This window comes from Leopardus geoffroyi, chromosome D3 (assembly GCF_018350155.1).
Source record: "Leopardus geoffroyi isolate Oge1 chromosome D3, O.geoffroyi_Oge1_pat1.0, whole genome shotgun sequence".
Lineage (NCBI taxonomy): Eukaryota > Metazoa > Chordata > Mammalia > Carnivora > Felidae > Leopardus > Leopardus geoffroyi.
In genome coordinates this window covers 46,007,179-46,022,141 of record NC_059339.1, presented here as the reverse complement: position 1 = coordinate 46,022,141, position 14,963 = coordinate 46,007,179, and the positions used below count along the sequence as shown (strand labels likewise).

Genomic DNA, 14,963 nt, shown 5'->3' with positions numbered 1-14,963 from the left:
ATATCCATACAATAGAATATCATTTAACCATAAAAAAGAAGGAAGCACTGATACATGCTACAATGTGGATGAGCCTTGAAAACATTATATTAAGTAAAAGAAGCCAGACACAAAAGGCCATGTGGTATATGATCCCATTTATATGAAATGTTCAGAATAGGCAAATCCACAGAGACAGAAAGCAGATTCTTGGTTGCCTGCGGCTAGGGAAGAATGGAGATGGGGAGTGATTGTTAATAGGTTTCTTTAGATTAATAGGTTAATAGGTTTTCTGTTAATGAGGTTTCTTTTGAGGGTAATGAAAATGTTCTGGAATAGTGACAGATATGCAACCTCAGGAATACACTAAAAACCACTGAATCATGCTTCTTTTAAAAGGAGGAATTTTTTTAGTATGTAGACTATAATCTCAATAAATATTTAAATTTTTTATTTTTTATTTTATTTTATTTTATTTTATTTTATTTTATTTTATTTTATTTTTTGAGAGAACACATGCAGGCTAGGGAAGGGCAGAGAGAGGAGAGAGAATCTCAAGCAGGCTCCATGCTCAGCTCAGAGCCTGACACAGGGCTGGATCCCACAACCCTGGGATCATGACCTGAACTGAAATCAAGAGTCAGACACTTAACCAACTGAGCCACCCAGGCGCCCCTCAGTAAGTAAGTATTTAAAATAATGATAAGGGGGCTTCATAGAGGGGATGACTAAGCTGAGTGATGAAGCTTTCAGGAGGTTGGTCAGGTGGAAGGCATGATGGGACTTCATTAGTTGTAGGGGTTCCCACTAGACATGTGGGGAGGAAACCCTCTTCCGTTGGAGTTAGAGGAAAAGAGGTGAGGTTGAGGGACAGTATCAACGTTTTGTGAAGTAGAGGCCAGGATAAGGTCAGAATTTGGGGCGGGTAGAAAGGAAGGTGCCAGAATTTGCAGTGAAGAAGGGAGAATGATCAGGAGGTGACAGCTACTAGGTGAGGTGAAGCCCAGAACAAGAAGGTGGGATGATCTGAGCTGTGAAGGAACAGAGATTTGTACACATGACTGGAAGGGCAGGATCTGGAAGACAAGTGAGGAGAGCCTAACCCCATTTTCCACCCCAGGGCTAGTGTGGGAGGTGCTGGGGGCTTATAGCAGGGAGACAGAGGAAGTGCTCTGTGCCAGGTTAAGGGTGAGGAGTTGATTCTCCATGAAGTAGACTTCCAAAAGGCACTGAGGGAAGGCTTGAGGGCAAGGGAAGCAGAGTCACAAGCCAGTCGCCTAAGCCGGCCCTCGCCCTTGCAACCATCCTATCAAACATAGTAAAATGTACCCACAGCCCAAGATAATAATAGAGACTTTTTTTTTTTTTAACGTTTATTCATTTTTGAGACAGAGAGAGACAGAGCATGAATGGGGGAAGGTCAGAGAGAGAGGGAGACACAGAATCTGAAACAGGCTCCAGGCTCTGAGCTGTCAGCACAGAGCCCGACGCGGGGCTCGAACTCACGGACTGCGAGATCATGACCTGAGCCGAAGTCGGACGCCCAACCGACTGTGCCACCCAGGCACCCCAATAATAGAGACTTTTTATTGTACATTTTTGGAAAGGTTTTTATAATATTGCTTTAAAAAGAACTTAGCCATGAATAACATTTAATTTACATTTGTCCATGATTTTTCTGCAATTTTTGTATATAGCCCATAATTCTTGTGTACTGAGAAAATCAGACCTACAAATTATGTTCATGTGCCATCAATATTTTCTGAATACCAAATTTAGCAATGAAGGGAGTTGACAAAGATGTACATTTTGTAGCTATTTATTCATTCACTTTGATTTTAGAGCCGGAGATTAACGGTTTATTTTCACAGGCCTCAGAAAGTCTTATAGGCCCTAATTCCTGGGTCTCCAAAGCCTTTGTTTAAAAGCCCTGGCATTGTTAGCTGAGTCTATGGGAGAATGAACAGAGCATTATAAATCACAAGTTAGCTTCCTATTCACGACTTAGAGTAATCACATGTAGAGCTATTTGCTTCTGAACCACACGGACTTCTTTGCTTCTGTGTTTTCTCCTTCCTCCATTAAGCTGTCAGCAATCACTGCTATCAGTCTGTCTCCAGTAAACTTCCTCTTTCATAATTGGCAAGTTCTAATTTGTTCTGGTTGGGAAAACAGACACATGTTTGTTAGAATTATTTTTAAAGTAAAAGCAAGCTCAGGGGGCAGGTCTGGGCCTCCTTGTGGAATAAAGTTCACAGATCTCGGTGCATTGACTTTTGACTTTGTAACAGCTGTTTCAACTACTCAGGACTTATTCTTCAGGGCTGAGGTTGCCAAAAGCCTAACACAATTGAGGAGTTAGACTCTTAACACAGTGAGGGAAGTTACCACTGTAGAGGAAACATTGGTAGATAAAGAACAATACTTGGGTCTTTCTTGAGCATGTTTTAGCCAAGAGGATAAAGCGTCTCAATACCATGTTTCATCTTGATGATGGAAACTGCTCATGCCTTGGCCAAAAGTATGGGCACTTGTATGTTCCATCCTTGTTCTGAGTGTATGTGAATGATCTCATCAGCTCCAGTTCACCAGTCAGCTAAAATTATTTGGATGAGCTACAGGAAGATAAATGTACAAAGCCACATATGTTTTCTTTTAAGTTTATTCATTTATTTTGAGAGAGAGCGAGAGAGCGGGGAGGGGCAGAGAGAGGAGAGAGAGAATCCCAAGCAGGCTCCGCACTGTCAGTGCAGAGCCCAACACGGGGCTCGAACTCGTAGATTGTGAGATCATTGATCTGAGCCAAAATCCAGAGTCAGATGCTTAACCAACTGAGTCACCCAGGTTCCCCAAAGCCATGCATGTTTTTAAACAGCTTTATTGAAATACAAATCACATACCATATAACTCACCCCTGTAAAGTGTTCATTTCAGTGCTTTTTAGTATATTCAGACTTGTGCAACCATCAGCACAATCAAGTTTAGAATATTTTCATCAGCCATTAGCAGTCACTCTAGCCCCCAGCTGTCTAGCTTCCCAGCTTTAGATAACTGCTACTCTGCCTTTCTATCTCTATATATTTGCCTATTCCTGACATATATGTTTTAGACTCTCCACCTGGTCTTGAGTTCTGAGTTTGGAAATGCTGGTGTTGAATGGTCCTACCTCCAAGGCAGAATGCTTGGGGTAAATCAGTTTCCTATCACCTTCAGAAGTGTAGCAATACTGACAACACAGAGGTTAGGCTTCTCTAATGTTTATCAAGCATTCTGAAAATTTCAAATACTTAGCACAAAGGGGACAATAGATGAGAATAGCTAGCGACATCTCAGAGTGTCCTGTGCAAGGCTTCTCAGTCCTGCATTCTCTTCTTATTTAACGTGGCCTCTAACGCCAGAGAAATTCATAACTGAGAAAAGCTCATGTTCTCTTGATTGAATTAGTAAATGCACAATCAAAACCCACATGATTCTAAACCTTTTTTGAACTCTACCTTTTAAAAGTCTCTACCCCTCCCCATTAGCTTTTAATCAGAATTCCAGTTCTGTACAAGTAACAATTTCCCTTCTGAGTTTCCTCTCCCCTTCCTTCCTGTAACTAATTGCTGTTAGTATAATAATGAGCAGTGTATAAGCCAAAATTCTGGAAGTAAAGGGGAGAAAAAAAGGACTTTCTCACAGGGAAAGTCCTCAGACTCTACACTCAAAGATGGGGTTGAATGCTGGCTCTGTTACTTGCTAACTGTATGACCTTGAGTAATTCGTTTCTGTGCCTCAGTTTCCTCTTCTTAAAAATGGGAATAATAAAAACACCAATGTCGTGGAGTTGTTCTGCTAATTAAATACATCAGAGCAGTGAAAGTGCTTAGCACACCGGCTAGAAGAGCAAGATCTCAGCCTTGGTTGGTGTTGTTATTCTTCATATCATGACCAGCAAGCCCGAGGGAGGCTCACTGGCCTTTTTGTAGAGATCAGAAAAATCAAGAAAGAGGTTAAATAGCAAAGCATTTCCACATGCATCATCTCCTTCAAAGGCTAGAGGTCTTGCCCCTGTTTCACTCCACAGCATTTATGATTATGTGCATATCGTACCCAGAGGAGGTTTGGAAGCTATCCAGGCAATGTGATGTGTGTAGACCCTAAAGAGAAGGAAGTTCAGGGGACTTTCCGTCTTGGCAGAAGAGGAGCTTGGAATGAGGGTAGGAAGGAGGTCATTGGGGTCAATGCTGCCTTATTCCTTGCTGTCTACAGAATTCCAGGGAGGCAGAACAGTGTAATGGCTAACAGGGCAGCCCCAGCACCAGGCTGCCTAGGCCGGAAGCCTGCCTGTCATCTCTCCCTTAGCTGTGCAGCGGGCTGGTACCGGCACCCACTTCACTGAGCCACCGTGAGGATTCAGCGAGAGAGCATGTGCGGAGGACATACGGAGCGGTACAGAACAAGCACTTAGTGTTAGCACAAGATTCCTGCCCTCCACTAAATGTGTCTGCCGTGGTGTGATGGGAGAACTTATCCATTCTTTTCGGAGTCGTTTCCACCTGGAAGCCCCTTAGGCACTTGAAAGCGTGTTCAAAGCTGAACTCCTTTTTTTCCCAAAGCCTGCCCCTCTTCCGGTGTTTTCCCACTTCGAGGAATGGCACCGCCTCAACCAGGCACTCCAACCAGAAACCTGGGACTCAGTCCAGCCTCCTTCTCCCACCTTCTCCTGCACATACAGTCTAATCCTCCCGTCCCACTATTTTTGCCTGAGCTCGGGCCCTTAAATTCTCTTCCCCGTCTATGCGGTAGTCCCCTAACCCTTGTAGACACCGACCTCAGTCTGGCTCCAGTCCTCAATCCATTCTGCCTGAAGCTGCCACAGGGACCTTTCTGAAACACAAAGCCGATAGTATCTCCTCACCTTAAAACCCTGCCTTGGCTCCCCAGTACCCCGGCAAACTCCGTCGCACAGCACAGCATATCCTTTGGGATCTGGCCCTCACTGCCTATAGCGCCGCATTGTCCCTTGCCCTCTCTCCCCTCCCATCCCTCCGTCTAGCCCTTCCAAGCTAGTGACGGTTCCCAGAATGCTATGGTGAGCCTCCACGTCTTTGCTTTCACTGCTCTTTCTGCCTGGGATGCTCATTACCCAGTTCCCCACTCATCTTCTGAGACTCTTCTTGAGAATTCCTTCTCTTTGAAACCATTCCTGGCCACCACCACCCCCACCCCCCCATATAGGCCCGGCCATTCTCTGCTCTCCTTACATTATCCACATTCTGACTCTAGCACCTGTAATAATTTCTGATGCCTATTGGCATGACATGTTTTCCTGCGGGGCCATAAAGCCATTGGAGCAGAGCTCAAGTTTCACTCTTACCTCTTGTCCTAGCCCCTGGCCAGTGCCCCTGTCCCCAATACATGCCAGTGACCAAGCAAATTAAGTCACCCAAACAAGCATTTCAAAGAGCTGTGAGGAATAGCATTTATAGCGACAATTCTTGAGTGTTCACCATCAAACAGTGTTTCCACGTATTCTCCCCTTTAATCCTCTAACGACACATGGCAGAGGTACTACTACTGGCATTATTAGTCCCATTTTATTGGGACAGAGAGAAGTTAAATAACCTGCCCAGGGTCACAGAGCTGGGAAGTAGCAGTCTTCGGACTTGAACTCAGCTCTTTCTTACCCCAAATCGACTACTCTGTCTTGCCTCCACCCCTCGCACTTGAGGGAAAATGAAATCTTTACAGCTGTTCACAAAGCTCAGTTTCCAGAACCTCATAGGAAGTGAGGAAATCTGGCCCTGACAGGAGAGGAAGCCCCAGAGCCATCCTCAAGGCAGGAGAGGCTCCCAGCTGGAGAGCTTATTATGACAATAGAAGTTTGTAGTGTGCAGATGGGTTTTGAAAGTAATTTGGGGTTAAAGAGAAACAACAAAATCACTAAAAATGATTTACAATTTATTACTCTCAAGTCTTCATGTTTCAGGAAAAGCCAGTAGGGCTGGCATATTAAGTTCTCTTCCTAATTCACCCTCCAAACTTCATTTTGGCCTTGTGCGATCTCTCTGCTGAAAGGGCATTGTTTCGTGATTTATGATACAAGGCAGGCCTGCCTGGCCATTGCTTCAGCCCGTTACTGACAGCTGTAACAGTGGAGCCAGCCTGGAACAAGAGCCGCAAACACCGGGTGTGAACGTCACCATGGCAGTTCGGCGTGAAAATTCCCGGGGCCATCACATTTAGGCTGTCAGGGGGAAAAGCAAATTGTTCGTCTGGAATTTGAGGTGACTTTTGTTCCCCTACCTGAGCCAGGAAACTATTTGAAGTATGTTTGTAACCTGCTTAGCACTCCCTGCTTGGCCACGCTCTCCTCCAAGAATGCACAAGAGCACTAAGTTGTGTGTGAGCTGAAGGGCTGAAGGAAAGAAATCCTCATAGCAACAAATGCCACCTTGCCTGTGCCCTCACTGTTCATTTTAGGTGGCTCCGTGGAGGGGCACCTGGTTGGCTTAGTCGGTAGAGCATGTGACTCTTGAGCTCAGGGTTGTGAGTTTGAGCCCCACGTTGGGTGTGGAGATTACTTAAAAATTGAAAAAAAAAAAAATTAAACCTAAGATGGCTCTGTGTTGTGGCTGATGTTGCTGTGTTTTCTTTTTAACTTAGCATAAATAAGTAAGATACTGAATTTAAGGGGTGTCTGGGTGGCTCAGTAGGCCAAGAAACCAACCCTTGGTTTCAGCTAAGGTCACAATCTCACAGTTCATGAGTTCAAGCCCCATGTCGGGCTCTGCGTTGTCAGCTTGGGATTCTCTCTCTCCCTCTCTTTCTTCCCCTCCCCTGCTCTCTCTCTCTCTGTCTCTCTCAAAATAAATAAATAAACTTAAAAAAAAAAAGAAATAGGTCTGCCTTGAAGAAACTTATTAAAAAAAAGAGATACTGAATTTAATACCTTGTCAGTATACTTAAAATTTTTTTAAATATTTTTTCATGTTTATTTTTGAGAGAGAGAGAGTGCAAGCGGGGGAAGATCAGAGAGAGAGGGAGACACAGAACCCGAAGGAGGCTCCAGGCTCTGAGCTGTCAGCACAGAGCCTGATGTGGTGCTCAAACCCATGAGCCGTGAGATCATGACCTGAGCTGAAGTCAAATGCACAACCAACTGAGCCACCCAGGCGCCCCCCTTATCAGTATAATTAAAAGATATCTTGCATAAAACTGGTGCAGCCACTCTGGAAAATAGTATGGAGTTTCCTCAAAAAATTAAAAATAGAACTATCCTATAACCCAGCAATTGCACTACTAGGCATTTATCCACGGGATACAGGTGTGCTGTTTCGAAGGGACACATGCACCCCCATGTTTATAGCAGCACTATCAACAATAGCCAAAGTATGGAAAGAGCCCAAATGTCCATCGATGGATGAATGGATAAAGAAGAGGTGGTATATATATACAATGGGGTATTACTTGGCAATCAAAAAGAATGAAATCTTGCCATTTGCAATTATGTGGATGGAACTGGAGGGTATTATGCTAAGTGAAATTAGTCAGAGAAAGACAAAAATCATATGACTTCACTCATATGAGGACTTTAAAATACAAAACAGGTGAACATAAGGGAAGGGAAGCAAAAATACTAAAAACTAGGGAGGGGGACAAAACAGTCTCTTAAATATGGAGAACAAACAGAGGGTTACTGGAGGGGTTGTGGGAGGGGGGGATGGGCTAAATGGGTAAGGGACATTAAGAAATCTACTCCTGAAATCATTGTTGCACTATATGCTAACTAACTTGGATGTAAATTTAAAAAATAAATTAAAAAGTTTTTTAAAAGATATCTTGCATAAAAGCCCTTTGGGGTCAGGTAGGTGTTTTAAGCCCACCCAAAAAGTGCTCTTGTTAAATAATGTCGATGCTAGAAAATTTCCTGAGACCACAAAATTCTTTATTAGTATCGATACTCTGAATTTAATTTTGCCTATCTAGGGCATTGAGGAGGGCACTTGTTGGGAAGAGCTCTGGGAAACCAATTTGACAATAAATTATATTAAAAATTTTTTGCCTATCCTACTTTGTAAAGAAAAGTGGGCAGAAAGAAAGAAGCTAGCATCTGTAAGCATTTATGATGTGTTGGGCACTGTATTCACCAGTTAACCTGTATTATTTAATCCTTACTGTAATTTTCAAGTCAGGTAGTGTAAGACTCACCAAGGCCAAGTCATTTGCCCAAGGCTGGGGTTGAAACCTAGTGCTGTCTGGTTCCAGAGCCTCTCCTCCAGCCCTACCCTCCCTTGCCATGGACTGTTCGCTACAGATCCAAATTGATGTGTTCTAGAAAAGGCAATTGGACTGCAGTCAACTCCGCCAGGCTGATTTTTCAAGAACTGTTTGCCCCAGCTCTATTCCTTCCATAGGCTGGTTCCAATATTATCTTTGCAGCTTTAAAATCACACAGCAGTGGAAAGAAGGACCCATATGAGGACACGTAACAGCATTTCCTGCCCAGAGTTCTTTATTCTTAAGTGAATCCCCTGGCAAGTTCTAGCTGAAGCAAAGAAAATTAGGTGGAGGGAAGGTGAAACATTTGCCCAGACAGTTGGAATCAGGCAGAAAGTTGAGAGCACAGAAAAGATGTGGGTTGGGGAGGTCAGGTTTGAGAGAGATTTCTCTCTGCTTAGAGGTGAACGGGGGTTTGGGAATGTTTCAAGGAGGAAATCGGATTTAAGCAGGGCTTTGGCCTTGAAGGATGGGGGAGAACTCATTTCACACAAAAAAGGAAACTGTGAACAAAGACACAGAGGCAGGAAAGTGAGGACATTGCTGGGAGTATTAATAGTTCTGTATTATCAACAACATTGCTCTTCATTAGAGCACTGTGGCTCCGATATCTGGTATGAAACAGAATGTGTTCCATAGCCAAGTGTATTACTGGCATCTATTGCTGGAGGAGTGGTCTTTCAGATACTACAACACATCTGGAAATTCTGCCTTTTGAATGGTATATATTTGCGTAGAAGCAGTCGTATTAACTGATGTCGATGCTCAGATGCTGTTTCATTTTGCTTCTGCAGAAGGAAACTCCACTTGCCAACGCCGCATTCTGGGCAGCAAGGAGAGGAAACCTGGCTCTGCTCAGGCTGTTGTTGAACAGCGGTCGGGTGGATGTGGACTGCAGGGACAGTGTACGGATGGATTCATTTGGTATATGCATGCCAAGGACACGCCGTTTCCCCTGCTGGCACGAGAGCAGCTCATGAATACATTTCCCTTTGCGATGCTTATCTACTTTTTCATGTTTGCCTGCTTTATCCCTTGTAAAAGTCCAAGGTACCCTGGTGAGTGTAAAAACATCCTGGGCAAACCATTATGTGCACAAAACCAGAGGCGGCCACAATAGGGGAAGTGGCACCTCACTGGGAATCAGAATTGGCAAATTCCAAGAAGGAAAGGGTTTTTAGTCTGAGAATTCAAACCAACTCCTTTCATGGAAAGTGGAGATAATTCAGAGCAGAAGAGGGCTGCCATGGATGTGGAAGGTGGGCTTTTCTACGAGGGTAAGAGAACTGAAGATGGAAACCTCCGCCCAACTTCTTACCTTTCGTTATCTTTGCAAACATCAGTACACTCACTGGCAAGGAGGGGGTCTAAAAATCGATACTACTGCCCACAGGCAGGCATCACTTAGGGAGCCCTCCCTCTCCAGACAGAGGCAGTGATTTCTCTGTATTCAGCAGGACTCCGCATCTCTGAGGAGCAGGAAGACCTCAAATGAGAGAGAAAGAGAGAAGCAGCAGAAATATTTTAATGTTAGGAATAAAAATGTTTACAAATGAGCCCTATTGTTTTCCCAAAAGCTGGATGTGCCATTTCCAGCTTTTACTGCACAAATTTGCTAAGTAAGATCAGCCACCAGCCTGAGTGAGATAGCAAAGCTTGTTGCACTCTGCCCACTGGGGGCATTGGTGTGCAGTTATCTTGGGTTGGCACCTCCAGATCCACTCATATCCTTCTCCAGCTTGCTGTGTCCCAGAGACTGAAATGTACAGCCTAGTGGACTTGCTTCCCTCTGGCCTCTGCTTGGGTTTGGCCAATGGGAGCACTGGTAGGAATCAGAGAGTGGGAGGACAGGGACGCTGGGAAACCCAGTGTCCCCTGTTCCATCTGGCAGCAGTGCTCTTGTTCTGTGTCCTAGGAGTTTCCACCCTCCCCACCCCAGCCCTGTGCCTTCAGGCCCGGGCTGGCAGGGGAGCCTCACTGCTGCTAGCTCCTAGCGCAACATTGTTCTTGGAGTGTCCCTGTACCCAGGGCACAGCGTTATCAATTATTAAAATTTCCTCCAACTATCCCAGTGCGAATGTGCCATCTGTTCCTTGCCAGGACCCAGACTGGTATGGACTCGGGCATCTGCAAACTGGCCATCCCAGTCTTACTTGGGTCTTAATGGGCAGCAGTGCCCCCTGGACCAAACTGGAGCAGGTTTTCATTGTGGCCTCACCCACACTGACCATGTTGATGACCGCTTTTCCTCTTTGTCTTGAAGTCACCTGTTTTCAGCCACTCCTATGACTTTTTCCTTATATCCAGTGTCCTAGGAGCCTCCTCACAGCACCACGCACACCCTGCCCCCCAGACAGTACCCCACACTCAGCCTTCCCTGTGCCCTTTCCTCCTCAATGCCGCCTGTCCTGCCACCTCCTTCCCCACTCAGAGCTCATCCTCTGTCTCTGTCTGCTGGGTGACGAGTAGCTTTTCAAACAGAGATTTTGCTACTAGGCCAGATACCAATGTTTACTCCTCCTCGTTTAACATAAAATTCATTTTGTTAACAGCTTTCTGGAGAAAAGATTCCTTAACCCAAAGGAGAGAGCCTAAATGATGGTAATTTCAGACATTGATTTTGAAAGAGTCTCTAAGATTGGCGGTGATGGAGACAGGGAGAGGTTTGGGAACAGTGTAGGTGTTGGTTTCCCTTCACATTTCACGGGGAGAGTTTCTACCTCCTTCAGGTACTACCTGAATGTGGAGTCTGGGTCCCAGGATGCCTGTGGTGCTGAATGACCTCTACTCTAGTCCTACCCAGCCTCCGGTTCACCTGGGACTCCTAGGAGAGCTGATGGAATGCAAGAGGAGGCCCTGGGGCTCTCCTGGGAACCGCTCCCAACCTCAAGTTCACGACCATGTTCAAACTTCCAACAGACAACATGTAAAGAATGAATACATTATCGCTAGGCCACCCACCAAATGGCAAAGCTTTGAATTACATTCACCTTCATTTCTCGAGTAATGCTGTCCTCACATGATGTTTACATTTTTTTGCTTCCTTCATCTTTCTGATGCACATCTACCACAAAGATGTGCAGTGGCAGCTTCCTCCAGCCTTTTTAGATGTATGAATGAAGGTGTTTCAATGTCCTGTTTGTTGGAGTCTTCACCACGTTTATATCCCCCCATGTCCTCCCTCTATTCAAAATCAGCTAGTTTTAAAAGATACATTTTAACATCAGCCAATGAAATAAAGTAACCTTAATCTTTAGAGAATTAGTCATCTATCAAACTAGCAAGTTTTTACTATAAAGGAAAGACTTTTATGTAGCTTAATCAAGGGATACTACTTCATAGAATGAATTTGAAGGTTTTCCTTCCTCTTACATTTTTGGAATAATTTTAGAATAATAGATATCAACTCTTCCTGAAATGTTTAGTAGAATTCACCTGTGAAGCCATCTGGTCCCAGACTTTTGTTTGTTGGGAGTTTTTTGATTACCAATTTAACTTCATTGCCAGTAATTGGTCTGTTCAAATTTGTTATTTCTTCCTGATTCAGTTTTGGTAAGTTATATGTTTCTAGGAGTTTTTCCAGTTCTTCTAGGTTGTCCTCTTTTTTGGCATATAATTTTTTACATATTCTCATATAATCCTTTGTATTTCAGTGGTGTTGGTTATTATTTCTCCCCTTTCATTTCTGATTTTGTTTATTTGAATTCTCTCTCTTTTCTTTTTGATTACTGTTGCTAAAAGTTTATCAATTTTGTTGATCTTTTCAAAGAACCAGCTACTGGTTTCATTGATTCGTTCTATTGTGGGGTTTTTTTGTTTTGTTTTGTTTTTTAGTTTCTGTATCATTTATTTCTTCTCTAATCTTTATTATTTCCTTCCTTCTGGTTTGGGGTTTTGTTTGTTCTTTTTTTCAGTTCCTTTAAGTGTAATGTTAGGTTGCTTATTTGAGATTTTTCTTGCTTCTTAAGGTAGGCCTGTACTGCCGTAAACTTCCCTCTTGGAACTACTTTGGCTGCATCCCAAAGATTTTGGACCTTGTGTTTTCATTTTCAGTTGTCTCCGTGTATTTTTTGTATTTCTTTGATTTCTTCATTGATCCATTCATTTTTTAATAGCATGTTATTAACTTCCATGTATTTGTGCTCTTTCCAATTTTTTTTCTTATGGTTGATGTCTAGTTTCATAGCATTGTAGTCAGAAAAGATGCATAGTATGGCTTCAATCTTTTTGAATTTGTTGATACTTGTTTCATAGTGTAATATATGATCTTTTCTGGAGAATTCCATGTGCACTTGAAAAGAATGTGTATTCTGCTGTTTTAGGATGGAATGTTCAAAATATATCTGTTAAACCTAGTTGGTCCAAAAAAACTGAACTAAAACCAAACCAAACCAACGAACCAACCAAACAAACAAACAAACAACAACAACAAAAAAAAAAAAAAAAAAAAAACCTAGCTGGTCCAATGTGTATTCAAAGCTACTGTTTCCTTGTTGATTTTCTGTTCAGATAACCTGCCCATTGATTTAAGTGGAGTGTTAAAGCCCCTTACACTTATTGTATTATTATCAATTAGTTCCTTTATGTTTGTTATTAACTGTTTTATGTATTTGGGTGTTCTCATGTTCAGTGCATAAATATTTACGATTGTTCTATCTTCTTGTTGGATTGTCTCCTTAATGATTATATACTGTCCTTCTTCATCCCTTGTTACAGTTTGTTTTAAAGTCTATTTTGTCAGATGTAAGTATTGCTACCCTGGCTTTCTTTCATATCTGTTTGCATTATAAATGTGTCTCCATCCCTTCACTTTCAATCTGCAGGTGTTTTTTGGTCTGAAATGAGTCTCTTATAGGCAGCATATAGATAGATCTTATTTTTTTTATGCATCCCATCACCCAATGTCTTTTAATTGGAGCATTTAGTCCATTTACATTCAAAGTAATTATTGATAGGTATGTATTTATTGCCATTTTGTTTCTTGTTTTATGGTTGTTTTTATAGTTCTCTGTTCCATTCTTCCCTTGCCCTCTTCTCTCATGGTGAGTTGGCTTTTTTAAGTGATATTCTTGGATTCCTTTCTCTTTGTTTTTTGCATATCTGTTGCAAGATCCATCTATATGCTGCCTGTAAGAGACTCATTTCAGACCAAAAGACATCTGCCAATTGAAAGTGAAGGGATGGAGACACATTTATAATGCAAACGGATATGAAAGAAAGCCAGGGCAGCAATATTTCTGTCTGACAAAATAGACTTTAATAGATGGGTTTTGATTTGTGGTTACCATTAGGTTTGCATATAACATCTTCTGGATATAGTGGTCTGTGTTGATGGTCACTTAATGGTCATTCTTTGCTCCTCTCTCCCCCCACCACATTTTAGGTATATGATGTCATACTTTACATCCTTTTATTTTGTGAGTCTCTTGACTAGTTTTTACAGGTATACTTATTTTTGCTGCTTTTGTGCTTCCTACTTTTCTTACTCTTAGTTATGGTCTTTCCATTCCACTCAAAGAGTCCCCTTTAACATTTAGGTTTAGTGGTCATGAATTTTGGTTTAGTAAGACTGGTTTAGTGGTCATGAATTCCTTTAACTTTTGTTTGTCTGGAAAACTCTATCTCTCCTTCTATTCTGAATGGTAGCCTTGCTGGGTAGAGTATTCTTGACTTCAGATTTTTCCCTTTCAGCGCTTTGAATATATCCTGACACTCCCTTCTGGCCTGCAAAATTTCTGATGAAAAATCTGCTGATAGCCTTATGGAACTTCTCTTGTACTTAACTTTCTTCTTTCCTCTTGTGGCTTTTAAAATTATCTCTTTATCACTACTTTTTGCCATTTTAATTACTATGTGTCTTGGTGTGGACCTCCTTGGGTTGATTTTGTTGAGGGATCTCTGTGCCTCCTGGATCTGGATTTCTGTTTCCTTCCCCAGATTTGGGAAGTTATCAGCTTTTATTTCTTCCAATAAATTTTCTCTGTCTTCTCCTTCTGGAATCCCTATAATGCAAATGTTATACTTGAAGGAGTTTCTGAGTTCCCTACATCTATTCTCATTTTGCATATTTTTTTCTCTCACTTGCTCAGCCTGATTCCTTTCCATTAATCTGTCCTCCAGGTCACTGATTCATTCTTCTGCTTCTTTTTGTCTGCTCTTTATTCAATCTAATGTATTTTTAAATTCACTTACTGTATTCTTCATCCCTGAATGATTCTTTGTTATCTTTTTGTCAAGGGTCTCACTGATGTCCTCCTCTCTTTTCTCAATTCCAGTGAGTATGTTTATGACCGTTACTTTAAATACTCTGTCAAACATATTATTTTTAAAAAATTTTTTATGTTTATTTATCTTTGAGAGAGGGGGAAGGAGGGGTACGGAGAGAAGGAGACACAGAATCCAAAGCAGGATCCAGGTTCTCAGCTGTTAGCACAGATCCTGACATGGCGCTCGAACTCACAAACCACAAGATCATGACCTGAGCCGAAGTTGGACACTTAACTGAGCCACCCAGGCACCCCTATCACGCATATTATTTATCTCCATTTTGCTTAGCTCTCTTACTGTGATTTTGTCCTGTTCTTTCATTTGGGACATATTCCTCTGTCTCATTTATTTTGTCTAACTCTCTGTGTATATTTCTCTATGTTAGGAAAGTTAGCTACATCTCCTGCTCTTGAAAGTAGTGGCCTTATGAAAAGAAGAAGAGGTCCTGTAGTGCC

At 42.4% G+C, this 14,963-nt stretch overlaps 1 protein-coding gene across 7 annotated transcripts in view; it reads left to right on the top strand.

Moving 5' to 3' along the window:
- The window catches only part of ANKRD29 (ankyrin repeat domain 29), a 53,654-nt gene that overhangs the window by 3,475 nt on the left and 35,216 nt on the right, over positions 1-14,963 (top strand). For 2 of the 7 annotated variants that reach the window (XM_045458700.1, XM_045458698.1), the window contains 2 exons: positions 6,040-6,248; positions 9,036-9,146. Coding sequence is in view for 1 of the 7 variants with exons in the window: in XM_045458697.1 (XP_045314653.1) it covers positions 9,036-9,146 (111 nt within the window). In the remaining 6 variants the exon portion in view is untranslated. Of the gene's footprint in view, positions 1-639; positions 4,411-6,039; positions 6,249-9,035; positions 9,300-14,963 lie in introns of those variants that run through there. The other 5 variants (XM_045458701.1, XM_045458702.1, XM_045458699.1 and 2 more) reach the window with 5 other exon arrangements.